Consider the following 27,016-nt stretch of genomic DNA (forward strand, 5'->3'; position numbering starts at 1 on the left):
GATTAGGAGTTCCCAAGGAAACTGAGGAGAGCTGCAGTGGGGGAGGCCTCTGGCATCTTGTCTGCAACTCTAGGAAGGCTCAGCTGCTACAGAGACAACAGGCTTCTCCCACAAACCTGGAGCAATGCTGAGATTGCCTGAGGTTTAACCAGAGACAATGCGCTTCTCTGGCACTGTAAGAACAGTTGTACTCAAACAGATGCTAAATCCCACTTGATAAGGGTATCCAGGGAACCCACGCAAACTGGCCTAGGCAAAGAAAGTCCGCAGAACAACAGCTTGAACAGGTGGCTCCTGTGGAGGCAAATTTAATGGAGGAAAAAATTGAAGAGAACTTCAATAAAAATGTAATGACTAGGGAAGCAGACTTGGCCCAGTGGTTAGGGTGTCCGTCTACCACATGGGAGGTCTGCAGTTCAAACCCCGGGCCTCCTTGACCCGTGTGGAGCTGGCCCATGCGCAGTGCTGTTGCACGCAAGGAGTGCCCTGCCATCCAGGGGTGTCCTTCGCATAGGGGAGCCCCACGCGCAAGGAGTGGGCCCCGTAAGAAGAGCCGCCCAGAGCAAAAAGAAAAGTGCAGCCTGCCCAGGAATGGCACCACACACATGGAGAGCTGACACAACAAGATAACGCAACAAAAAGAAAACACAGATTCCCATGCAGCTGACAACAACAGAAGCGGACAAAGAAGAACACACAGCAAATAGACACAGAGCACAGACAACTGGAGGGGTTGGGGGGGAAGAGGAGAGAAATAAATAAATCTTTTTTAAAAATATAATGACTCTTCTTGGGTAGATATTTAGAGGGAAGAAATACATTTTGGCAAATTTTAAAAATAAGCATTACTTCTGATTTTAAAAACCCAAGAATAAAACCAAAAAATACAGTGAATACTGATAAAAACTCAACTAGTAATCAGGAATAATGATCTAGAAGATTTACGAGAGCCAATGAAGAAAATGTGTTTGAAGAGAAAGAAATAATACAAATAAAAGGAAATCATCAATGAAAAAAAAGTAGGAGACAGTTTCAAGAAACCTAATACACAATGAAAATAATAAGCATTCCTACAGGAAGAAAAATAACAGAGATCGCACAATCAAATAGAAAGAAAAATAAAATAACGTTTTCCTGAGCTAAAAAGAGACTTGACATTTCCAATAGCAGGGCACACCAAGTGCCAGACAGGACTGATGAAAACTGACACATTTTTAGGAATATTCTGGTGAAATTTCTAAACTCCAAAGATGAAGAAAAAATTGTACAAGTTTCCAAAAAGAGATCAGTTTACTTAAAAAGAAAAAAGAATCCAAACTGTTATCATATTTCTCATTGATAGTACCAGCATCCAGAAAAAAAATGGAGCACTATTCAAAGCTTTTTGAAAGAAGAGGATTGAGATCCAAGAATTTGATACCTGGCCAGAAATATCATTTATATGGGAGCCAGAAGCCCTCTGATTAGTGGGCCCCCCCACACAAGGACTTCCTTCACTTTGTACATGCCTGATGAGTAATAAACTTCTGAATGTACAACCACCCGCTCCAGTGTGATGTGTCTTGACAAGGATCCCTATAAAAGGAAGGAGCAGAAGGATCAGCAGGCCCTGTAGTGGACCAGATCAGACCACAAAAGTAGTCAAAAGGAGAGCATTTCAAATACAAGAGAACTCTGAATTTTACCACCCACCCATGCACCTTCTCTGAGGAATTCACTTAAAGTAAAACATCTAAATCAAAATGAAATCAGGTTTCCAGTCAACCTAGATGGCAGCATAAGACACTCAGGTTGCCATTCCTCACAGAATCTGAACTAGCAAAAAGTGACAGAAACATCTTCCTCAGATCTCTAGAAAAGAGTTAAAGGGTTGCAGTAACTGGGTGATAGCTAAATCAAGAAAATAGAGCTTTTAAAAATGTGGTGCCCTTTTGGCCCCTCTCCCACCCCTCCACAGTGCAGGGTAGAGTTAGCCTGTACTCCCATTGTTGGCTCCTGGCCCTGTTCAGGAGGGAACAGAGTAACTCCTACCTGCATCCTGTGGAAACTGCATATTGGTACCAATCTCTAGGATTGGTTCAGACTGAAAGTCTGAACAAGGAAACTTGTCTCTGACATATCCTCCCAGAATTTACTTTGCAGGCAGAAGCAGCTTGCAGGCAGTTAAAGCAGTATAAGAAACAATTTAAGTTGAATCACAAAAGTGTTTAAGTTTGAGAAGGCCCCATTGAGCCATGTTTTCTTTCATTGCTTGTGCTTTTGGGGTAACATTTAAGAATCCACCACATACAACCAGGTCTTGAAGATGTTTCCCTACATTTTCTTCTAGGAGCTTTATGATTCTTGCTTTTATTTTTATCTTTGATCCATTTGGTTAAATTTCATATAGGATGTGAGACAGGGGTCCTCCTTCCTTCTTTTGACTGTGACTATCCAGTTCTCCAAGCACCATTTGTTTAACAGACTGTTCTGCCACAACTGGGTAGGTTTGAGAGCCTTGTCAAAAATCACTTGACCATAGATGTGAGGGTCTGTTTCTGAACCATCAGTTTGGTTCTATTGGTCTATGTTTCTATCATTATGCCAGTACCATGCTGCTTTTACCACTATAGCTTGGTAATATGACTTAAAGTCTGGAAGTGAGAGTCCTCTAACTTCACTTTTCCTTTTTAAGATGTTGCTGGCTATTCAGGGCCCCTTATCCTTCCAAATAAATTTGATAATTGTGTTTTCCATTTCTTTAAAAAAAATGCTGGTGGAACTTTATTGGGACTGCTTTGAGTTACATCAGTTTGGGGAGAACTGACATCTCAGTGGTAGTCTTCCAATCCATGAGCACTAGAATATTCTTCCATTTATTTAGGTTTTATTTCTTTTAGCAATGACTGTAGTTTTCTGAATACAAGTGCTTTACATCCTTGTTTAAGTTTATTCCTAAATATTTGATTCTTTTAATCACTATTTAAGTGGAATTTTTTCCTAAATCCCCACCCCCCAATTGAGCATTACTAGTATATAGAAACACTAATGATTTTTGCATATTAATCTTATATCCTGCCACTTTGTTGAAATCATTTATTAGCTCTAGCAGCTTTGTTGTTTGGGGGGGGGACTTTCTAGGTATAGGATCATCTCATCTGCAAATAGCAAAAGTTTTATTTCTTCCTTTCTAATTTAGATACCTTTCTTTTTCTTGCCTGACTGCTCTAGCTAGAACCTCTAGCACTATTTTGAACAACAGTGGCAACAGTGGGCATCCTTGACTTGTTCCTGGTCTCAATGGAAAGTATTCAGTCTTTCATCTTTGAATACAATGTTAGCTATAGGTTTTTCACATATGGATTTTATCATATTGAGAAAATTTCCTTCAATTCCTATCTTTTGTAGTATTTTTATCAAGAAAGGATGCTGTATTTTGCCAAAAATGCCTTCATTGCATCAATCAATAGGATCATGTGGTTTTTCTTCTTTGATTTATTAATATGGTGTATCATACTGATTTTCTTGTGCTGAACCATACTTGCATGCCTGGTATAAAACTCACTTGATCATAGTGACTAATTCTTTTACCATGTTGTTGAATTCAATTAGCAAGTATTTTGTTGAAGACTTTTGCTCATTAGGGGGATGGATCTGAATTTTTTTTTTTTTTTTGTAGTATCTTTATCTGGCTTTTCTATTAGGGTGATATTGGCTGCATAGAATGAATTTGGTAGCATTCCTTCTTGTTCAATTTTTTGGAAGAGTTTGTGTAAGACTGATATTAAATTCCACCTCAGTGAAATTTCTAGGCATCCAGTGGTATAGGGCATGTCGAGATACTGCTGCTAAAGGGAAGGATAAGCTGTTGCATCTGGCCCCTCCTACAACCAAAAAAGAGGCACAATGCTTAGTTGGTCTCTTTGGATTTTGGAGACAACACATTCCTCGAGTGTGCTACTCCAGCCCATTTACCTTGTTACCAGAAAAGTTGCTAGTTTTGATTGGGAACCGGAACAAGAAGCAGCTCTGCGTCAGGTCCAGGCTGCTGTGCAAGCTGCACTGCCACTTGGGCCATAAGATCCAGCAGATCCAATGGTGCTGGAAGTTTCAGTGGCAAACAGAGGTGCTGTTCAGAGCCTTTGACAGGTTCCTATAGGAGAATCACAATGCAGACCCTTAGGATTTTGGAGCAAAGCCCCGCCATCCTCTGCAGATAACTACTCCCCTTTTGAGAAACAGCTTTTGGCCTGCTACTGGGCCTTAGTGAAGACTGAATGCTTAACTATGGGCCATCAAGTTACCATGAGACCTGAGTTGCCTATCATGAGGTAGGTATTATCTGGCCCACCAAACCATAAATTTGGGTGTACATAGAAGCACTCCATAATAAAGTGGAAGTGGTATATATAAGATACGGCTTGAGTGGGTCCTGAAAGCATGAAGAAGTTACATGAGGAAGTAGCCCAAATGCCCATGGTCACCACCCCTGCCATGTTATCTTCTCTTTCCCAGCCCACAGCTTTGGCCTATTGGGGAATCCCTTAAAATCAGTTGACTGAAGAGAAAACTCGGGCCTGGTTTACAGATGGTTCTGCACGATATGCAGGTACCACCTGAGAGTGGACAGCTGCAGCACTGAAGCCCCTTTCTGGGACATCCCTAAAGGACAGTGATGAGGGCAAATCCTCCCACTGGGCAGAATTTCGAGCAGTGCATCTGGTTGTTCATTTTGCTTGGAAGAAGAAATGGCCAGAGGTGCGGCGGCTTGCTCGGTCGGTAGAGGTGGGGTCTGGCTGCGGACGAGGGGTCGGTCCAGCTCAGGACGAGGGGTCAGTCCCGCTTGGGACGAGGGATCGGTCCCGCTTGGGACGAGGGGTCGGTCCAGCAGCAGACGAGGGGTTGGTCTCACAGGGGTTGCGCGGTTCGGCTGACGGGGTCGCCCGGCAAAGCCGGCGACGAAGGGGTCGCCCGGAGAAGCAGGCAACGAACTGGGGACAAGGGAGGCCAGGCCCTTGTCGGGGGCTCTCAGGACTGGAGGGCGCACAGCAGAAGAACTACCACGGAGACGAGGTAAACACGCAAGTCCACTTTATTGAGGGAGAGGCAACAGTTTTATAGGGGCTGGGGAAGGCTGATTGGTCGAAGCCACGCCCTGTTCTGATTGGTTGCCGGCGAAAGGTCAGTGGGAGGTACTGGACGGGGGAGGGGTGGTGATTAGGGATTGGCTGTTGCTGTTGCTGGGGGAAGTGGCAGGGCTTAGTGATTGGTGGCTGCTGTTGCTGGGGTAGAGGGCAGACTTGAGTTTCCCGCCCACGCCTGGCTGTTGCTGCTGTCGGGGGGAGGGAAAAGGGCAGACTGGATTTTTCTGCCCACGCCTGGCTGTTGCTGCTGTCGGGGGAGGGGAAAAGGGCAGACTGGAATTTTCCGCCCTGCGCCTGCGCAGGGAGAAAGAAGAAGAAGGGTGCCGCCCCACAAGGCATCGGGTGGCGCCATCCGGGAGGAGGGGCGGCCGCGGAAGCATGGCTGCCGAGAAGGGGAGACCCGAGGGCACTCTGCGCCCATGCCGAGCTTCCTTCAGAGGTGGCGGTGAGTCCGACTAGCCACCCTATTTGGGGGCAGCGGCTTGGCCTGCCGCGGCCGCTCCCTGGCCAGGCCAGCAAACCACACTTCAGCCCGAGGGGCGACCGCACAGAGGTGCATTTGAACACTGATTCATGGGCTGTTACCAATAGCTTGGCTGGATGGTCAGGGAATTGGAAGAACATGATTGGAAAATTGGTGACAAAGAGGTCTGGGAAAGAGGTATGTGGACAGACCTTTTTGAGTGGACAAAAAAACATGAAAATATTTGTGTCCCATGTGGAATGCTCACCAGAGGGTGATTTCAGCAGAGGAAGATTTTAATGATCAGGTGGATAAGATGACCCACTCTATGGCTAATGCTCAGCCTCTTTCCCCAGCCACTCCTGTCATTGCCCAATGGGCTCATGAACAAAGTGGCCATGGAGGTAGGGATGGGGGTTATGCATGGGGTCAGCAACACAGACTTCCCCTTACCAAGGCCTACTTTACTACAGTCCCTTCTGAGTGCCCAATCTGCCAGCAGCAGAGACCCACACTCAGCCCCTGATATAGCACCATTCCCTAAGGTGACCAGCCTGCACCTGGTGGAAGATTGACTACATTGGACCACTTCCACCATGGAAGGGGCAGCAATTTGTTTTAACTGGAATAGACACATACTCTGGATATGGGTTTGCATTTCTTATCTACCGAATGTCTTATCTACCACTACGGCATTCCACAAAGCATTGCTTCTGATCAAGGAACCCATTTCTCAGCAAATGATGTGCATGAATGGGCACATGCCCATGGAATTCACTGATCTTACCATGTTCCCCATCACCCTGAAGCAGCTGGAATGATAGAACAGTGGAATGGCCTTTTGAAGACTCAATTACAGTGCCAACTAGGAGGCAATACCTTGCAGGGCTGGGGCAATGTTCTCCAGGAGGCTGTGTATGCTCTAAATCAGTGCCACTCTATGGTGCTGTTTCTACCATAACCAGGATCCATGGGTCCAGGAATCAAGGGGAGGAAATGGGAGTGGCACCACTCACTATTACCCCTAGTGACCCACTAGGAAAATTTTTGCTTCCTGTCCATGCAACCTCAAACTCTGCTGGCCTACAGGTTTTAGTCCCAAAAGGAGGAGTGCTGTCACCAGGGAACACAACAATGATTCCATTGAACTGGAAGTTAAAACTGCCACCTGGCCACTTTGGGCTCTTCTTACCTCTGAATCAACAAAGAAGGCAATTACTGTACTGGCTGGGGTGACTGATCCTGACTATCAAGGGGAAAAAGACTACATCTACATAATGAGGGTAAAGAAGAGTTTGCCTGGAATACAGGGGATCCTCTAGGACATCTCCTAGTACTGCCATGTCCTATGATTAAAGACAATGGGAAATTGCAACAACCCAATTCAAGCAGGACTAATAATGGCCCAGAATCTTCAGGAGTGAAAATTTGGGTCACCCTACCAGGCAAAGAACCACAGCCACTGAAGAGCTTCCTGAAGGTAATGGAAACATGGAATGAATAGTGGAAGAAGGTAGTGATAAGTACAAACTTTGACCACGTGACCAGTTACAGAAACAAGGACTGTAATGGTCAAGAATCTTTCTTCCTTGTTTCATTATGATGATTGTTTATGATTGTGTATGTACACAAAACGAATTTGTCTTCTTCCCCAAACTTTCCCCTAATCATATAACAAGTTGCATCCATTTCATGTCATAATATGTGAGGATGTCAAATTTAAGAGTGAATATTACCCAAGAACTTGCACCCTATTCGGTATGGAATTAATGCATTTCGGGTTGTATGCATGAGAGTTGAACATTGTTAGGCAGAAATATATATATATGCATGTTTGTTATCGTTTTTACTTAGAGACTAAGTATGGTTTAAGGTAATGTGTATGGTTGCCAAGCTGACAAGGGGAGGACTGTGAAGGTTAGGCTAATGTGTTAACTCAGCCAGGTAACTGCATCCAGTTGTTTGGTCAAGCAAACACTGGGCTAACCGTAATACAAGGGCATGTATGGATTTTAGTCACCACTGACTTTACTACAGTGGTAAATCATAGATAGCTTACAATTACATCAGTCAGGGAGACTGCCATCAGCAATAAGTGATGCTGTATCCAATCAGTTGAATGCCTTAAAAGGGGAAGTGATTTCAGCATTCAGTGAGAATTTTCCAGTTCATCTGTAAACAGCCAACATCTCCCAGAACTCATCAAGAACTTCATTGGACTTTCATTGGAGCTGTGGTTGCAGCCTGCCTGTGGAACCTGGACTTGTGCATCTCCACAGTCACATGAGAGACTCTTATAAAATTGCATACTATTGACAGATATTTCCAGCTGATTCTGTTTCCCTAGAGAAGCCTAACTAATACAGACTTTATCATGAAACTGAAAAGACAACCTATTAAATGGGAGAAAATATCTGAAAACTGCATATCCAATAAGGATATAATATCCAAAATATATAAAGAAATCCTACAGCTCAACAATAAGACAAACAACCAAATTAAAAATGAGCAAAAGACTTCAATAGACATTTCTCCCAAGAGAATATGCAAATGGCCAAAAAAGCATATGAAAAGATGTGCAACAATATTGGCTATTAAGGAAATGCAAATCAAAACCACAATGAGACACCATTTCACACATACTAGAATTGCTACAATTAAAAGAAAAACAGAAAATTACAAGCCTTGAGGAGGATCTAGAGAAACAGGAAAACTCACTCATTGCAGGTAGTGATGTAAAATGGTGTAGCCTGTGTGGAAAACAGTTTGGCAGTTCCGCAGAAAGCTATGTATAGAATTACCACATGACCCAGTAATCCCACTTCTAGGAACATACCCAAAAGAAGTGAAAGCAGGGACTCGAACAGATATCTTCATACCAATGATCATAGCAGCATTATTCGCAATTGTCAAAAGATGGAAGCAACCCAAGTATCAATCAACCAATGAATGGATACATTAAAATGTGGTATAAACATACAATGGAATGTTACACAGCAGTAAAAAATGAAGTTCTGATACATCTTACAACATGGGTGAACAATGAAGACATCATGTTAAGTGAAATAAGCCAAACACAAAAGGACAGATATTGTATGATCTCACTGATATGAACCAATTAGAACACACAAAATCATAGAGCTGGAATGTAGAATATAGGTTACCAGGGGGTGGTTTGGGAGTAGGGAATGGCAAGTTAATGCTTTAATTGTACAGAGTTTATATTTAGGTTGATTGTATAGTTCTGGTAATGAATGGTAGTGATGGTAGCACAGTGTTGTTATTTATGTTCTGAACATAATTAACACTAAATTATATATGTGAATGTGATTAAATGGGGAAATTTTAGATTATATTCTCAGAACAAAAATTTTAAGAAAACATAGGATTGTATAACATATGAGCCCTATTGTAAACAATGGACTCTAATACTCTAATTATAAAAATGTTCTTTCATGAATTGTAACAAATTTACCACACTAATGCAAGGTGTTAATAATAGGATGGTATATGGGAACTCTGTATATTATGCATGACTTTTCTATAAACCTACAACTTCTCTAATAAAGAAATGCAAAAAAGTTAGGCAGAGATATTCCCAGATAAACAAAAGGTGACAGAGTCTATCACCACTAGACCTGCCCTACAAGCAATGCTAAAGGGAGTTCTTTACACTGAAAAGAAAGAATTCTAGACAGTGGACTGAAGCAGCATAAAGAAACAAAGACCTCCAGTAAAGGTAACCATATGTGTTAATTACAAATGACAGTACAATTGCATTGTATTTTTTGGTATGTAATTCTACATTCTACTTCTTACAGATTCTAAAAGGCAAATACATAAAAGTAATGACAGATCAATGGTTTGGGATATACAAGGTATAAAGGTATCATTTGTCACAAGTACAGCAAAAAAGGTGGGGGATAGAGGTGTAGGGGAACAGTATATGTACATGCTAATGAAGTTAGGTTGGTATCAAATCAAATATGACTGCTAAGGATTTAGGATATTCAATTTAAGCCCCACAGTACCACTGAAAAAAGTGAAAAGTATATACATTTTGAGTTAATTTTTTATCAAGGACCTACATATAAAAGCAACAACTGTAAAACTCCTAGAAAAAAACGTAGGAAAACATCTTCAAGATCTTATAGTAGGAAATAGTTTCTTAAACCTTATACCCAAACCATGAGCAATAAAAGAAAAAATATATAAATGGGACCTCCTCAAAATTTAACACTTTTGTACCTCAAAGGACTTTGTCAAAAGAGTAAAAAGGCAGTCAACTCAATGGGAGAAGATATTTGGCAATCACTTATCTGATAAGAGTTTAATATCCATATATATAAAGAGATCATACAACTCAACAATAAAAAGACAAATTATTCTATTTTAAAAATGGACAGGGATACGGACTTGGTCCAATGGATAGGGCATCCGCCCACCACATGGGAGGTCCACAGTTCAAACCCTGGGCCTCTCTGACCCATGTGGAACTGGCCCATGTGCAGTGCTGATGCGCGCAAGGAGTGCCATGCCATGCAGGGGTGTCCCCCGTGTAGGGGAGCCCCACGCTCAAGGACTGTGCCCCAAAAGGAGAGCTGCCCAGTGCAAAAGAAAGTGCAAACTGCCCAAGAATGGCACCACACAAACAGAGAGCTGACACAACAAGATGACGCAACTAAAAGAAACACAGATTCCCGGTGCCGCTGATAAGGATAGAAGCGGTCACAGAAGAACACACAGCAAATGGACACAGAGAACAGACAACTGGTGGGGGGAAGGGGAGAGAAATAAATAAAAAATAAATCTTAAAAAAAAAATGGACAAAAGGCTTAAAAAGACAATTATCCAAAGAAGAAATATAAATATCAAAGAAACATGAAAAAACATTCAACATCACTAGAGATAAGGGAAATGTAAATCAAAACTACAATGAGATATCATTTCACACCTATTAGACTGGCCACTATTAAAAAGTGGAAAACTCTAAAGGCTGGAGAGGATGTGGAGAGATAGGATTGCTTATTCACTGTTGGTGGGAATGTAGAATGGTACAGCCACTGTGAAGAACTGTTTGGCAGTTCCTATGAAAGTTGAATATAAACTTGCCATGGTATCCAGCAACACCATTACTAAGAAGAACTAAGAGCAGAGACACAAACAGACATCTGCACACCAGCATTCACAGCAGCATTATTTACGATTGCCTAAAGTTGGAAACAACCCAGGTGTTCATCAACTGATAAATGGATAAACAAATTGTGGTATATACACACGATGGAATATTATACAGTGATAAGAGGAAATGAGTTGTGAAGCATATGACAACATGGATGAACCTGGAGGACATGATGTTGAGTAAAGCAAGCCCCAGGCACAAAAGGACAAGTACTATATGATTGCGCTATTATGAACCAAGTGTTTTGTGTAAACTCATGGGAATAATAATCAGAATATAGGTCACCCAGAAAATAGGTAGAGAATAGAAAGCTGAGGGTTAATCTGTGCAGAATTGGTAAAAAGGTTGTAAATCTTTGGAAATGAATAGAAATGGTGAAAGCATATCATGGTGTTTATAACTAACAGTGCTACTGTATGTATATAACAGTGTTTTGAAAGGGAAAGTCTAAGGTTGTATATATCTCTAGAAGGAAAGTTAAAATCTGTAACATGGGACTACATAAAATAATAAAACCTCATGTAAAATACAAATATGGGGAATATTGCACATATAAGACCGTTTTTACAAAATATAAATACAATATAGAGAGAGAAGAAAAAACACTAGCAGCTATGTACAGCAGGCGAGGCACAAAGAGATTGAGAGGTAATGTGTTTTGCTTGTTTGTTTGTTGTTTATTATTATTATTGGAACAATAATTGTGATAAATGCACAAATGGGTGATTATACTGAATACCACTGATTGTACTCTTTGGATGAATTTATGCCTTATTAATATGGAACAATAAAACTGACCTATTTAAAACACACAAAGAAAGAAAGAAAAGGGGCCCAAAATGGTACAGTAATAGATAGATAGATAGATAGATAGATAGATAGATAGATAGATAGATAGATAGATAGATAGTGTAGGCACTAACAGAAGAATTGAGGGACAAAAAAGATATGACACAAAAACATCATGAGCAAAATGGCATTATCAGTAATTACTTTAAATGTTAATGGATTAAACTTTCCAGGTAAAAGGTAAAGATGGTCAGAATGGGGGTAAAAAAAGGCATACCAAACTACATGCTGTTTACAACAGACTCACCTTAAATTCAAAAACATGGGAAAGCTAAAAGTAAAAGCTTGGAAAAAATATACCAGGCAAATTGTAACCAAAAGAAAGCTGGGATAGCTAAACTAATGCCAGATAAAATGAAAGTCAAAAGCTGTTAAGAGGGACAGCGAAGATCAAAATATACTGATAAAAGGATTAATATAAGATTAGTAATTATAAATATATATGCACCTAAAGGCAGAGCCCCAATATATAGGAAGCAAAATTTGAATGAAGAGGTACACAGTTCTACATTAATAATAGGAAAACTGCAACACACCATTTTCAGTAATGGATAGAACATTTAGACAGAAGATCAATAAGGAAATAGAACACCTGAGCAATATTATAAACCTACTAGACCTAACTGACATATAAAGAACATTAGATTCTTAGATCTTAGCAGCAGAATTCTTCAGTAGTGCATACAGATCATTCTCCAGGATAAACTGTTAGGTCTCACAAATACAAAAATATTGAAATCATACAATGTATCTTCTCCAATGACAATGGAATGAAGATAGAAAACAATAACAGAAAGAACTGGAAAATTTGCAAAAAAACAACTTACTCTTAAACAACCAATGGGCAAAATAAAAAATCACTTGGAAAATTAGGTACTATCTAGAGGCAAATGAAAATGAAACACAATATCCCAAAACTTATGGGATTCAGCAAAGGCCTTGCACTGAGATAGAAATTTAAACCTCTAAATGCTTTGTAGCAGTTTGATATAATTGATGAATTCAAAAAAAAATACTGGATTATGCTTGTAACCTGGGCATGATTAAATTATGATTAGTTATGACCCCCTTGGTGGGTGGGGACTCACAGATAAAAGGCATGGCAAAGAGCAGAGTTGAGGGCTTTTGATGTTAGAGTTTTGATGTTGGAATTTGATGCTGAAAACTTAAGCTGGAGTCCTGGGAAGTCAGCATGCAGAGGAAAGAGAAGCCATCCCCAAGAAGGAAGGAACCTTGAATCCAGAGAAAAGCAAACCCCAGGAACATAGAAACCCAGGAAGCCTGAATCCTTGCAGACATCAGCAGCCATCTCGCTCCAAATAGACATTGGTGAGGGAAGTAACTTATGCTTTATGGCCTGGTATCTGTAAGCTCCTACCCCAAATAAATACCCTTTATAAAAACCAACCAGTTTCTGATATCTTGCATCAGCGCCCCTTTGGCTGACTAAGACAACTTACTTTTTTTTTAAAAAAATCTCAAGTTAAAGACTCACAACTGGAGGATTCAGAAAAAGAAGAGCAAAATAAACCCAAGGAAGGAGGAAAGAAATAACAATGATCAAAGCAGAGATAAATAGATAATAAATTTTAAAACATTAGAGAGAATCAAGGAAATCAAAAGCTGGTTCTTTGAAAATAAAGTTTACAAATATTTTGCTGACAAAGAGGGGGGAGGACACAAATAGATAAAATTAGAAATGGAAAGTGGAACAATACTTCTTGTCCCAAAGAAATAATAAAGGATTACAAAAGGATACTATGTACCACTGTACGCCAACAAATTAGATAACCTAGGTGAAATGGACAAATCCCTAGAAACACACAAGCTATCTATACTAACTCAAGAAAAAATAGGAGATCTCAACAGACCAACAAGAAGTAAACAGATTGAATTAGTAATGAAAAATCTCCCAAAAAACCTGGCAATATATTGGGCTTCATTTTGAAGAAGTTTTAGATCACAGAGAGGTTCAACAATGGCAGGGGAGGAATACTGGTGTGGGATGTTACTGACAGAGGACACATGGTTGGCAGGGAGTTCTCCAGGGCATATATCCAGGGTACATAAAAATGTTTGGATATTTTCATAGTTGTTACAATTAAAAATAACAACTGAGGGAGTGCTGAGTTCCTCCCAGGGGAGCTCTATCACATTCCCTAAAGGAACAGCAACAATCCACCAAGTGAAACAGCAAAGATCAAAAAAGAAGGAAAGTCCAACAATGAGCCCTTGATACTAATGATTATGCTTGTGAGCCTGTGCACCTGAAATAAGAACAAGGCCTAGAGCTGCAGGGTGCCTAAGAGTTACTCCTGAGAGCCTCTGTGTTGCTCAAATGCGGCCAGTCTCGAAGGCAAACTCAGCATGTAAATGCGTTGCCTTCCCTCCAGCGTGGGACATGACTCCCGGGGATGAGCCTCCCTGACACCAAGGGATTACTACCAAGTACCAGCTGATGATGTGACTAGAAAATGACCTTGAATAGAAGGTTCAACTCGGACCAGCAGAATATCTCAGTCTACATATAATACCAGAAGCTAAAAATGCTTTTTGACCTTGAATAAAAGGGGGAAATGGAAAGGACAAATGAGTTTATATGGCTATGAGTCTCCAAAAAGAGCCAGGAGGTTATCAGAGGGGTCGCCCTTACACACACCTCAGCAGTCCCAGAGACAGATAAAAGTAGATACAATCCCAGGAGGGCTACAGAGACCCAGAGGTTCTATGCTCATAGCAGATGGAGTTCAGTGCCATGTCAGCTGGCCCTACTTTGGAGTTTGTGTTTCTGTGTGATGGAGCTGGACTCAGATGTGATCTTTGTTCACAAGCCTTTCCTGTTACTTTTACTGGAACTGTAGCTGGTGCTGGGGTTTAATGTATACCCAGGGGATGTGAATCTCTGGACTGACCATGTGATAGCCAGGCCCTGAGCCTCAACAGACTTGCAACTCCTACACTCTGGTTTATGGGACTTTTACTCCACTCAGCTAACATGGATGTGAAGAAGGTCAATCACCACACCAGGGAACCAAGAGTGCCTACAACTGAAAGCAGGAGACTTGCATCCAGCATCCATGTGGAATCTAAGCCACTTCTTGATATAGATGTGGAGTGGACACAACCATTCCAAGGCCCACAGGATGAAGGAATAGAGTATGGATTAGAGTGGACTTACTGATATTCTATTCATGAACTATTGTGATTAGTAATCGAAAAAAATGAGGCATTGGTGTGGAGAAAGTGGCCATGGTGGCTGCTGGGGGTAGGGAGAGGGAGGAAGAGATGTGATGTGGGGGCGTTTTCAGGACTTGCAGTTGTCCTGGGTGGTGCTGTGGGGACAGTTACCAGACGCTGTATATCCTCCCATGGCCCACTGAGTGGACTGTGGGAGAGTGTGGGCTATGGTGTGGACCACTAACCATGAGGTGCAGTAGTGCTCAGAGATGTAGTCAACAAGTACAATGAATGTCTCACGATGATGAAGGAGGTTGTTGTTATGGAGGGAGAAGTAGGGTGAGGGGGGTGGGGGGTATATGGGGACCTCATATTTTTTTAATGTAACATTAAAAAAAAAAGACAAAAAAAATGTTTGCAAGAGGAGGTATTTGAACATTGTATATCCCGTACCTTATTATTGTAAATGTTGCACCTGTCCCTTATTATAATGAATAACAAACAGCTGCTTGTTAGTTCCTAAATAAATACGATATGGAAACTAGGGTTGAGGCGCTCAGTTTCAGAAAAAAAAAAATCTCCCAACAAAGAAAAACCTAGGACCGAATGGCTTCACTAGTGAATTTTACCAAACATTCCAAGAAGAATTAACACCAATAAGCTTAAAAATATTCCAAAAAAATTGAAGAGGGAACACCTTCCAACTGATTCAATGAGGCCAGCATCACCCTCATACCAAAGACAGATAAAGATGCCACAAGAAAAGAAAATTGAAGGATACCCTTACAAATATAAGATGCAAAAGTTCTCAACAAAATACTAGCAAACCGAATCCTACAACATACTAAAAGAATGATACATTAACTATACTCCATGGTTTATCTTAGGGTTCACTGTTGATAAAAATGCATTTTTATCAATTGTAAAAAATGTACCACACCAATTCAAGATAATAATAATAGGGTGGTATATGGGAATTCTGTATTTTAAGCATTATTTGTAAAGGCACAACTTTTCTAATTTAAAAAAAAAAATTATACACCACAATCAAGTGATCACAATCAAAGATTTATCCCAGGCATGCAAGGTTGGTTCAACATAGAAAATCAATTAATGTAATTAATACACGAACACAAAAATGTTTCTCTATTACAAGATGTTAAGGATATGGAAATACATGGGGAAAATATAACTAATGCGTAGACTAGTTAACAGTAATATTGTAATATTTTTACAGCAATGACAAAGAAGGTGACTATATCAATGCTAAGGGTCAATAATGGGGGGCAGGCAGCAGACTTGGCCCAGTGGTTAGGGCGTCCATCTACCACATGGAAAGTCCGCAGTTCAAACCCTGGGCCTCCTTGACCCGTGTGGAGCTGGCCCATGCGCAGTGCTGATGCGTGCAAGGAGTGCCGTGCCACATAGCGGAGCTCCACACGCAAGGAGTGCACCCCATGTGCAAGGAGAGCCACCCAACGCAAAAGAAAGTGCAGCCTGCACAGGAATGGTGCCGCGCACACAGAGAGCTGACACAAGATGGAGAGCTGACACAACAAGATGACGCAACAAAACACAGATTCCCGTGCCGCTGACAACAACAGAAGCGGACAAAGAAGACACAGCAAATAGACACAGAGAACAGACAACCGGGGTTGGGAGGAAAGGGGAGAGAAATAAATAAACAAATAAATCTTAAAAAAAAAAAAAAGAGAAGTGGCAAAATATATATTAAAAAATAATAATGGGGGGCATAAGGGGTTATGGGATTTTTTTCCTTTTGAGTAAGGAAAATGTTCTGAAATGGACTGAACTGATAACAGCACAACTCTGTAATGAAACTGAGCCACTGCGGGTACACCTTGGATGGATTGTGCAAGGGATCGTATAACAGGAAACCCAATGGTTAACAGTACAAGTATGAGAATGTTCTTTCATGAGCTATAACAAATAGACAATAATAACACATGGTGTCAATAATAGGATGGTTTGGGGGGGAAATACACCAAATATGTCTTATTTAGACTATGGACTATAGATAGCAGTAATATTACGGTTACGTTCTTTCATCATTTGTAACAAATGTGTCATAACGATGTAAGGTGGTGGCAGTGGGGTGATGTATGAGAACCCTGAATGGTATATATGATTGTTTTGTTAACTCACAACTTCTCAAATATAAAAGGGGGAAAAATCCATGGAACTGCATACCACAATTAGTGAACCCTAAATTTAACCCTGGACTATATTTAATAGTTCAATTATTAAAAGGTGCTTTTTATCAATTGTGACAAATGTACCACACCAATGAAAGATGTTAATAATACAACTGTATACTGGTTTTATACATGGTTGTTCTGTAAACCCATAACTTCTCTAACAAGAACAATAATAATGAGGAGGAGGACAACACTGTTTTGGAGTTTATGCTTCACGGTCATCCACCCTTTTGTCTTGAGGCCATCTTAACAAAAGCACAGAACGCTAGAAGAGGCTGCAAAAGACTTACAGAGAGGGCAAAGAGGCTTACTTCATAGATAAGGCAACTGACTCATAGATGAAGTGACTTACCAAAGCCACGAATAAGGATGAAATGGCAGACATAGAGCCGGAACCTGTCTCCTGACTACTCTGCCGGGGTTCTTTGCAAAAGTAGGTCTGAATTATTTCTTATCTTCTCACATAACTCTAAAACTGAGAAATAATGTTAGCCCATTTTGCAGATGGGGTGATGATCCCTGGGTAAATTGGTCCCCAGGTAATCAGGCAAGAAATCACCAAGACTCATTCTCAGAACAGTGATTACTAAATATATCAGCAATGTTATTATACTTTATTCTACTTTACTTTCCTTGTATTAAATAAATTTCATCACCAACTTTATCTGAAACAACACTGAAGTAGGAACATAACACTTCCTAAGTTTATTTGGGGAGGTGAACACTGATATTTCTTTAAAATTTCTTATATATGTAACAATCAAAGAACATCATCAGTTCTGCATTTTGGGCCAGGAAAGACACTCCCCACTTCCTCCCCAGACCTGACTTTTAAAATAGTTTATAAATATATCTTCTACCTTCTTCCCTATGAAACCTTTTTTCAGAATAACTAATCAATATTAAAATGGATTACTCCCTGCTCATTCTCTACCTTCCTTTCCAATTCTTGAAGAAGTTTAATGGTAAGCAAAGAAAAAACAAATCATAAAGAATCTATACTACACAATAATCAGCCTCCACATAATTAAAAACTGATTGACACTTGTGAAGTAACAATCTTCTTGGGAATGCAAGGAGTTCTTTCACCATGTGGAGTCATAAAACCAGCCTAGGAAATTAATTAAATGAATCAGGATGCAGGGGAGGTTTGTCAAATGAGATATATCAAAAAAAAAAACAACTTTAATCAACAACCAGAAAAGAAAGCACTTTATAAGAAAATAATATTGAAGTACCTGAAGAACAAGTTTTTAACAAAAAGATCACAGTGATAAATCATGAAGGCCACCTCATGAAACCCCTTCATCTTCTAGATGAATAAACTGAAGCCCAAGGCCTAAACTGGATTTCCCTTGAAATCCACAGGTTTTCCTGAAAAGGGAACATGGGACCCATTATAACCTCAGCTTCCCCAGCCAAATATTCACACTATCTTGGATAATGAGGCAAGGGAAATAAATATTAGAAAAGGCCAAGAACATTATTTATACTTCCTAAATAAATCATACGTAGGCCTTGGGGGAAAGAAAGTACACATGCCTCTAGCAACTGGATCTTCTGCATTAACGAGCAACGAAGAGAGTTATGAGACTATGTTGTGCTTTTGGGATGCTGACAAGGATACAGTGACACCTACTTGCCACTGAGAAGTTCTTTGCTTTGCTGTCTCCCTTTTAATAAGTAAAAACACTTAGAAAAAGAAAAGTTAAGGTACAGGAATTATATGTACTTCTATTTTTAATTTTTCTACATATTGTTCTCATTTTCCATAGATATATTCTAAAAATTAATGCTTGTTAACAATTCTTAGTTAAGAGGGCCAAAGAATTAATATTTATGTGGCATAGCAGTAACCTTCCTGTGTATACTTAATATTGCTCATGCAAGAAATTTAGAAGACAAATTTGACTGGTAGGTACTTCATGTAGAAAGGATCAATATATGCTCACCCATGGTCTATGACTGCAAAATGAAATTAGAGGGTGTGCACCAGCATGGTTACTTTCCTTATAGAAAAGATACTCAGGGCTAAGTTGACCAGTCGGAATAAATCTACTCTAAATGTTACCTATCAAAATTGTTCCATTTCATTTACTAGGAAAAACAAAAAGATTTCTCATTCATTACACTTTTATTTTCATGAATTAAAATATAATAGAGAACTAATAAGTTTAATGTATGAATCTAAATTTCTATATTATTGGATTCCTTGAGTGCAAATATCCCCAAAATTCTAAAACTTCAATTTCCTGTTTTACATCAATCTTTCATTCATGTATTGACTTCCTCACAGAGGTAAAATCTAAAGCCTAACAGCAATCTCATTTCCTTGGGGCTTAGTGATGATGTTTTGAATTGTTTTTTTAATTTCGCTCCCCTCCCCCTCTCCCCTCAGTTGTCTGCTCTCTGTGTCCATTCACTGTCTGTTCTTTTGGGTCTGCTTGTATTGTCAGCGGCACCAGGAATCTGTCTCTTTTTGTTGTATCATCTTGCTGCATCAGCTCTCCATGTGTGCGGTGCCACTCCTGGGCAAGCTGCACTTTTCTCGCACAGGGCGACTCTCAGGGGGCGCATTCCTTGCACGTGGGGCTCCCCTAGGCAGGGGACACTCCTGCATGGTAGGGCACTCCTTGCGTGTATCAGCACCCTGTGTGGGCCAGCTCACCACACGGGCCAGGAAGCCCTGGGTTTGAACCCTGGACCTCTCATGTGGTAGGCGGATGCTCCTTTATCTGTTTGTTTGCTGTTTTTGCTCATTGTATTTTTTTGCTTATTGTTTGCCCTCCTTGTCTGATCTTTTATTTTCTTTAGGAGGTACCAGAACCAAACCCAGGACCTCCCATTTGGGAGATGGGCACTCAACTGCTTGAGCCACATCTGCTCCCTTCTCATTTTGTTGTGCTCAATGTCTGCTTGTTATTCGTTTGTCTTCTTAAGAGGCACCAGGAACCAAACCTGAGACTTCCTATGTGGGAGGCAGGCACCCAACTGCTTGAGCCATATCTGCTCCCCACCTTTACCAAATTTTGAAAAACAATTATTGCTGAATATTTTACAGAGAGCAAAACAACTTAAATCAGTTCCAAAAGGTGACCATCAATTTTACTATATCCTGAAATCCAAAGTTCTTTGCAGACAGAGGTACAATAGTTAGCAATTATTCTCTCTGCTTCTACAATAACTACACAAATCTTAATGCTGTATCTTTTTTGTTCCTTTTTAAAAATCAAAGCATGGATTTTTAGTACAGGTTTCTAACTAAAACTGAAGCACATAAATACGTGACTTTTAGAATATCCATGATTAAGAAGTTTACAAAATTAAATTTTCCCTTCAAGTACTTCCAAATTAAAATTATAAATCAGTAAAAATGAACCAGGCAGAAATAATGTAAGCATTTTAAGGGCTCTTTCTGCTTTTATCAAATTACTGGCACACTGAATTTCATAGACAAAAGTACTCAAAATAACTATGTTCTCAGCAGGATTAAAGAATGGTTGAATTATCCCCTAAATTTCCACTGTCAAAAAGAGGTAATTGAGAAACAATTGGAAAGTAAATCTAAGGTAATATAGTATCTAAAGAATGAAGAAAGAAATTGCATACAAAAATGTTTTACTGACTAAAGTAGCTGTGTTTTGAGAGAGCATGAAAGGAATTACTTGCCTTTAATCTTTAGCCTTCATTTCCAGGTGAGGAAAAAGTTTTCCAGAGGTTCACTTTTGTTAAAGAAAATTTTCTCAATAGTTGTTACAAAAATATAATGCTGCTTTTTAGATTCTGTGGCTCATTTTTACCTTTCTTTAGGAATGTTCTTAAGGCTCTGCAGAGATAGCTAAGATGGGAAAGTAAAATTGGAGAAGAAAAATTTGAAGACAAGCCTAGGGAAGACTGTCAGGGCACTTGAGAAGAAAAGAGTTGTTTAGGGTCAGATCATCAACAGCCTTGCCAAGACCAAGAATAAGCATTATTCTGTTAGCTAGAGAAGGGAGTTTTTGAGGAGAAAAGTGGTTGGCCAGATCCCTAGGAGATAAATATGAAGAACTGGCCTGAAGAGTGAATGAATGGAAGAAATCTATTAGATTGTTTCTGGGATCATTCCTCCCATACTAGTTAGGGTCCTGGCAGGTAACAGGCAGCCACAAAACTGGGTAATTAAGAAATACTAGCAAAGGGATTTATAAAGATGGGGGCAAGATTTAGGGAAACCCACAAAGAGTGATGCTAAAATGGCGGAGAACTATAAGCACCCTTGGCCTGCAAGGCCCAGGAGATCAGAGTAGCTGGGATAGGGTGGCTGCATGGAAAAGGTTGCATCAGCCACGCCATGGCAATCTACAGAGGGCTGGCGGTATTTGTGTCCTGACCTTACTCGCCCCATGCCCTCTGATTTTCTGCCAATACCTCCCACTAGCCAAACCCAGAAAGCAGAGTAGAGAGGATCTAGAGAAAAGAAGGAAGAAATCCAGTCCAATCGTGGCAGTCGGATTAGAAACAGTACAATACAGAGACACACTTAGCCAGACTTTTAGACTGATTGGATTTGGACATGGGAAAAGAAAAGCCAAGGATGACTTTATGGTTTCAAGCCCAAGTTACTAGACTGAAATGAATATCAGTCGAGCCTGGTTTTATTAACCATCGAATTTCTCAATGCCTGGTACAGTGAAGGTTTCGAAGGCCTTCAACAAACATTTGTTGAAGAAAGAGAAAAAGGAAAGAGGGAAAGGAGGAAGGGAGGAAGGGAGGAAGGAAGGAGCAAATTTGAGAGAAGACAACATATCATTTAGTTTTAGACATACTGAGTTTAGAGAATAGTAAAAGAGCCGAGCAGATAGGATCAAATCTGTACCTCTAACAACGATCTACACAAAAGTGGCAGCTGACACCATGCAAATGGATGAAATGGCATAGAGAGCAGGTATAGAGAGATAAGAAAGGAGATGTGAGGACCAAACTTGGGATCTTTTTGCATTTATGGGACAAAAGAGGGAAGACAAACCAACAAAGGGGAAAGACAGCATACACAACCATTTGTCAGACTGTTTAAACATATCAACATGTCTGCACAAGTCTGGCAGGCTTTCTTTTTTCTTGACACTGCAGTCTTGCCTAACATAAGAATGATACAGGGAAGCGGATTTGGCTCAGCTGATAAAGAGTGTCCACCTACCACATGGGAGGTCCAGGGTTCAAACCCAGGGCCTGACCCATGTGGTGAGCTGGCCCATGCGCAGTGCTGATGAACACAAGGAGTGCCAAATCATGCAAGGGTGTCCCCCACATAGGGAAGCCCCATGCACAAGGAGTGTGCCCCGTAAGGAGAGCCACCCCGCGAGAAAAAAGTGCAGCCTGCCCAGGAGTGGCGCGTCACACACGGAGAGCTGACTCAGCAAGATGACACAACAAAAAAAGAGACACAGATTCCTGGTGCCACCAACAAGAATACAAGCAGACACAGAAGAACACACAGTGAATGGACACAGAGAACAGACAAGGTGGGGGGGTGGGCAATGGGAGAGAAATAAATCTTAAAAAAAATTATATAAATGCAAACTGGAGTCCACCACTTACCCCACTGACTCAATTTGACTTTTTTAAAAGCCCCAAATCCCAATAATTTTGCTCACCCTGAAGCTGAAACAGCCAACACTAATGCCTTTTTAATTTAGAAAAACCTGTAACGTATTTATTCTTTCAAGCAATCGTGTATTGAGTATTATGTATCCAGCACTATGTTAAGTGGAAGTAAACATCAGTGTACAGCCATGAAGGAAATTAAAATCCACTTGGACTGTAAAAAAACAATGAACAAAAAACAATTAGAGTATAATTGTTGATCTGTATAATCTAAGCCAAATAGCATTTCATCCAGTAAAAATTCCTATCATTCAACACCTGTCTACCTCTTAACCTGGAAGATTGACAGAGGAGCTAAATCCCACAATCCTACATAGTTGAACATCCTATTGATGTCCCAGTCACACTATTTTGTAAAATTCCACTGCCTGTTTTCTTCCCAGTGTTTCATAAGGTCTCAATGGACTTTGTACCTATAATGTCTGGTATGTGGTAGCCATTCAATTAAATGTTTGCTGAATGAATGAATTAGAAGCCAAGCCAACCCAGAGCAGTCATATTAATATACCTAACTTCTCCTCTGGCAAATAAGAAAAGCTTTAAAGTTCGAAGCAGTTATCTACTATGGCCTTTGACCTAAATTTGGCCTCACAAGATGACTGGTAGTAAAGACTTAGTGATGAATGCTAAGCGCAGGCTCAGAAAAATTCCAGAAAATCCTATAATTATTTTAGATAAGAGGAAGACAGAAGAGTCTATGAAGCACATGCCAGATGCATAAAATGTGCTCCATAAATGTTTGATGAAAGAATGAATCAAGAAGAGCTAAAGAAAGACAGTGAGCCTGACACCAAATTCAGTTCACACTCACGATTAGAGTGCAAGCAATCTCACTCCAGAGCCTGGAACTCTTTTGCCCCAAGACAGGAGAGGATGTGGCCCTAGCCTATAGGTCTATTTCCTAAACCCTTTTATGTTAATTTCTATTGCTTAGACTTCCTGAATAACCCCCACTTCATTACTTCCAACTTTCTAAAGGAAAATAAAACCTGTAAACCATGCAATCTGCAGAGTCTCCCAAACTGGAATGTACATACTAATCACCTGGAGATCTTGTTGAAATGAAGGTTCTGATTCTGTACATCTGGGCGAGGCCTGCGAGTCTGCTTTTAGATGAAGCTCCCAGGTGAAGTCGTGCAAGGGCCTGGAAGACACTGCAGAGCCTTAAAGCAGGGCTAAGATACCTCTTGCCCCTCACATTTCCTAGGTGCAAGTCCTTAAACAAGTCATTTCACCTTTGAGTTTTCCTTTTTAATCAATGGAACATTTAACAACAATAAGAGCTTACAATTACTGAGTGCTTACTATATTCCAGGAATTAATCTTTGATATTTATCAACTTATTTGACCGTCTACCAACCAGAGTGCAAGGTAGGTACAGTAAATGGTAAACCCAGATGTGACGTAGGCGATTTCCGTCAAGAACCTGGTGTTCAACCACTGCCTCTTCAACTTAGCTCCCAGAGTCATTATGAAAATGAAATAACGGGTATTTAGCTAAGTTACTGAGCACTCCTATATTCCAGGCCCTGTTCTAAGTCTTCCTTGGCGCATATTAACTCATTCATCTTTATGAATAAGAGATAGTTATTCTTCTTTTCCCTATCTTGTCAATTTTTAAATAGGCGCGGGCAGGAGAAATCCCCGAAGGTTAAACAGTCTAAATAACACAGGATTAGGGCGTAGGTATTCCAACAACAGAGCCCGGCGTTCCTGTGCCCTAAACAAGGAAAAGGATGCGGACTCAGGGCTCTGAATTTCCAGCTCTCAGCAATCTGGAGTCCGCGCCCACTGGCTCCCAAACCCAACTACGCCTTCTACACTTCGCTTTTTGTACATCTGGGAGATATGTCTTTTTCCGTCCACACCTAGGTCCCTACGAGCGGGCCAGGGCCCTGGTGAAATCATTTGTGTAGCCCCAAAAACTGATGACTGACCCAACAACTTTACAAATGACATAGTCTGAATACGAAACACATCCGTTCCCGAAATACTCAACAACAACCGCAACAACTCAAAGTTGCTACCGCCCGCCCGCCGCCCCGCTGCATCCTGGGCGCCTGAGTCCCAGTCAGGCCCTGGAACTTGTAGTCCGGGCTCCTCGCACCAGCTCCGCCTACATCCGGGCGCGCGCCAGTGGGGACCCTCCTCTAAACCCACAGGCTCTCCAACAACACCCTCTGCCGGCCTTTGGGGAAAAAAGTCTTGATCGCACATCAGTTCCGGATGCTCCGGAAGTGAACTTTTCTCTTCCGGATCGAGGGTCAGCGCCTGCACGTGGCCGCGTTACCCGGCTTAGAACCCGAGCGGTGGCAGAAGTAACTTAAGCTGCAGTCCGAGACAAGTTACCCGAGCCGGAGTCATGGAGGGCCAGAGCGTGGAGGAGCTGCTGGCAAAGGCGGACCGGGACGAGGCAGAGAAACTACAGCGCATTACGGTGCACAAGGAACTGGAGCTGGAGTTCGATCTGGGTAACCTGCTGGCCTCGGATCGAAACCCCCCAACGGGTTTGCGGCGCGCAGGACCCACGCTGGAAGCCGAACTACGGACGCTGGCGCGAGACAACACGCAACTGCTCATCAACCAGTTGTGGCAGCTGCCCACGGAGCGCGTGGAGGAAGCGCTGGTGGCTCGGCTGCCCGAACCCACCACCCGCCTGCCGCGCGAGAAGCCGGTACCCCGGCCGCGGCCGCTTACGCGCTGGCAGCAGTTCGCGCGCCTCAAGGGCATCCGTCCCAAGAAGAAAACCAATCTAGTATGGGACGAGGTGAGCGGCCAGTGGCGGCGGCGCTGGGGCTACCAGCGTGCCCGCGACGACACCAAGGAATGGCTGATCGAGGTCCCCGGCAGCGCCGATCCCATGGAAGACCAGTTCGCCAAGCGGATTCAGGCCAAAAAGGAACGGGTGGCCAAAAACGAGCTGAACCGGCTGCGTAACCTGGCCCGTGCGCACAGAACGCAGCTGCCGAGCACCGCCGGTTTGCACCCTACTGGACATCAGAGTAAGGAGGAGCTGGGCCGCGCCATGCAGGTGGCCAAGGTCTCCACCGCATCCGTCGGGCGCTTCCAGGAACGCCTGCTCAAGGAGAAAGCACCCCGGGGCCCCGGCAAGAAGAGGAAGTTTCAGCCGGTCTTCGGGGACTTTGCAGCCGAGAAGAAGAACCAGTTAGAGCTGCTGCGAGTCATGAACAGCAAGAAGCCTCGGCTGGACGTGACGAGGGCCACCAATAAGCAGATGAGGGAGGAGGACCAGGAAGAGGCCGCAAAGAGGAGAAAAATGAGTCAAAAGGGCAAAAGGAAGGGGAGCCGGCAGGGTCCTGGGGGCAAGAGGAAAGGGGGCCCACCCAGCCAGGGAGGGAAAAGGAAAGGGGGCTTGGGAGGCAGGATGAATTCCGGGCGACCGGGCTTAGGTGGCAAGAGGAAAGGAGGGCAGCACAAAGGAGGAAAGACAAGAAAGTAGTAGTAGCACTGGCACCCTCGGACTCGCTATGTAAACCAGAACCATATTCCAAGCGTTAAATTCCAGGTACTGCAGGGCGGTGTAGAAGGCGGCGGCCGCTGCCATCACCAGGCTTGGGGCTGAAAGGACAGGATTGCCCTTCCCTCAAGAGACTAAGTGTTGAGCTCCACAAATTAGTGTTTTTCCTACAGCCAAGACTTTAGCTGGATATTAAGAATTAAGGAAAGAACTTGATCGAAACCGGGAACGAGAGCTATTCTTAAAACAGCCATCTTTTCTCCTTTAATTTTTGAAACGGGGTGAGAGAGAGTTGGTGATATTTTAGAGACTTATAATATGACCAACTATTAAAAACAATTTAAATTGCAATGTCTTAATAGTTTAACTCTGAAAATAATGGATTGATTTATTCATTTCTGCATTATTTTATAACAAACGAGTATCAAAGGGAGAGGAAAGATTACATTTTCACAATTGCATTTACAACTAGTAAAGATTATTTAATAAACGCGTTTGTATCCAGTACTTGCTTTTAACTTTGTGACTTTTGGTAGAAATCTTTTACAAGAAGCCGGTGACTTGCATACCAGGTACAGATTCTTTTCATTTACTTTCTAAAAACTAAAGAGCTAAATTAACATGGTTTCAGGGAGACCACTTTAGTTAAAAAACACTTATGATATCGAAGGTGTAGTACAATTTATGTTTGTTTGGAAACATTTCATGCTTTTCAATACTTTGAAAACATTGATTTGCTGAAAACGATTAATTTGGGTGTCATTAAATAATCATGATAATCCTAATTAATCCAGAGAATAGCTCCTGAAAAGAGTTAGTTGTAGATCTAGAATCCAGGGGACCTAAACAGCTATACAGCTGAAAGTCACCTTGCTCTTTTTG

General features: G+C 41.5%; 1 protein-coding gene across 1 annotated transcript; it reads left to right on the top strand.

The window, feature by feature from the left end:
- The first annotated feature begins 24,918 nt into the window (after positions 1-24,918).
- On the top strand, positions 24,919-26,641 carry RRS1 (ribosome biogenesis regulator 1 homolog). The gene has a single exon (XM_004477787.5). It carries the CDS (start codon positions 25,019-25,021, stop codon positions 26,114-26,116), a length of 1,098 nt encoding a protein of 365 aa, XP_004477844.2. The 5' UTR covers positions 24,919-25,018; the 3' UTR covers positions 26,117-26,641.
- Positions 26,642-27,016: the final 375 nt, after the last annotated feature.

Source organism: Dasypus novemcinctus, chromosome 14 (assembly GCF_030445035.2).
Source record: "Dasypus novemcinctus isolate mDasNov1 chromosome 14, mDasNov1.1.hap2, whole genome shotgun sequence".
NCBI classification, from domain to species: domain Eukaryota; kingdom Metazoa; phylum Chordata; class Mammalia; order Cingulata; family Dasypodidae; genus Dasypus; species Dasypus novemcinctus.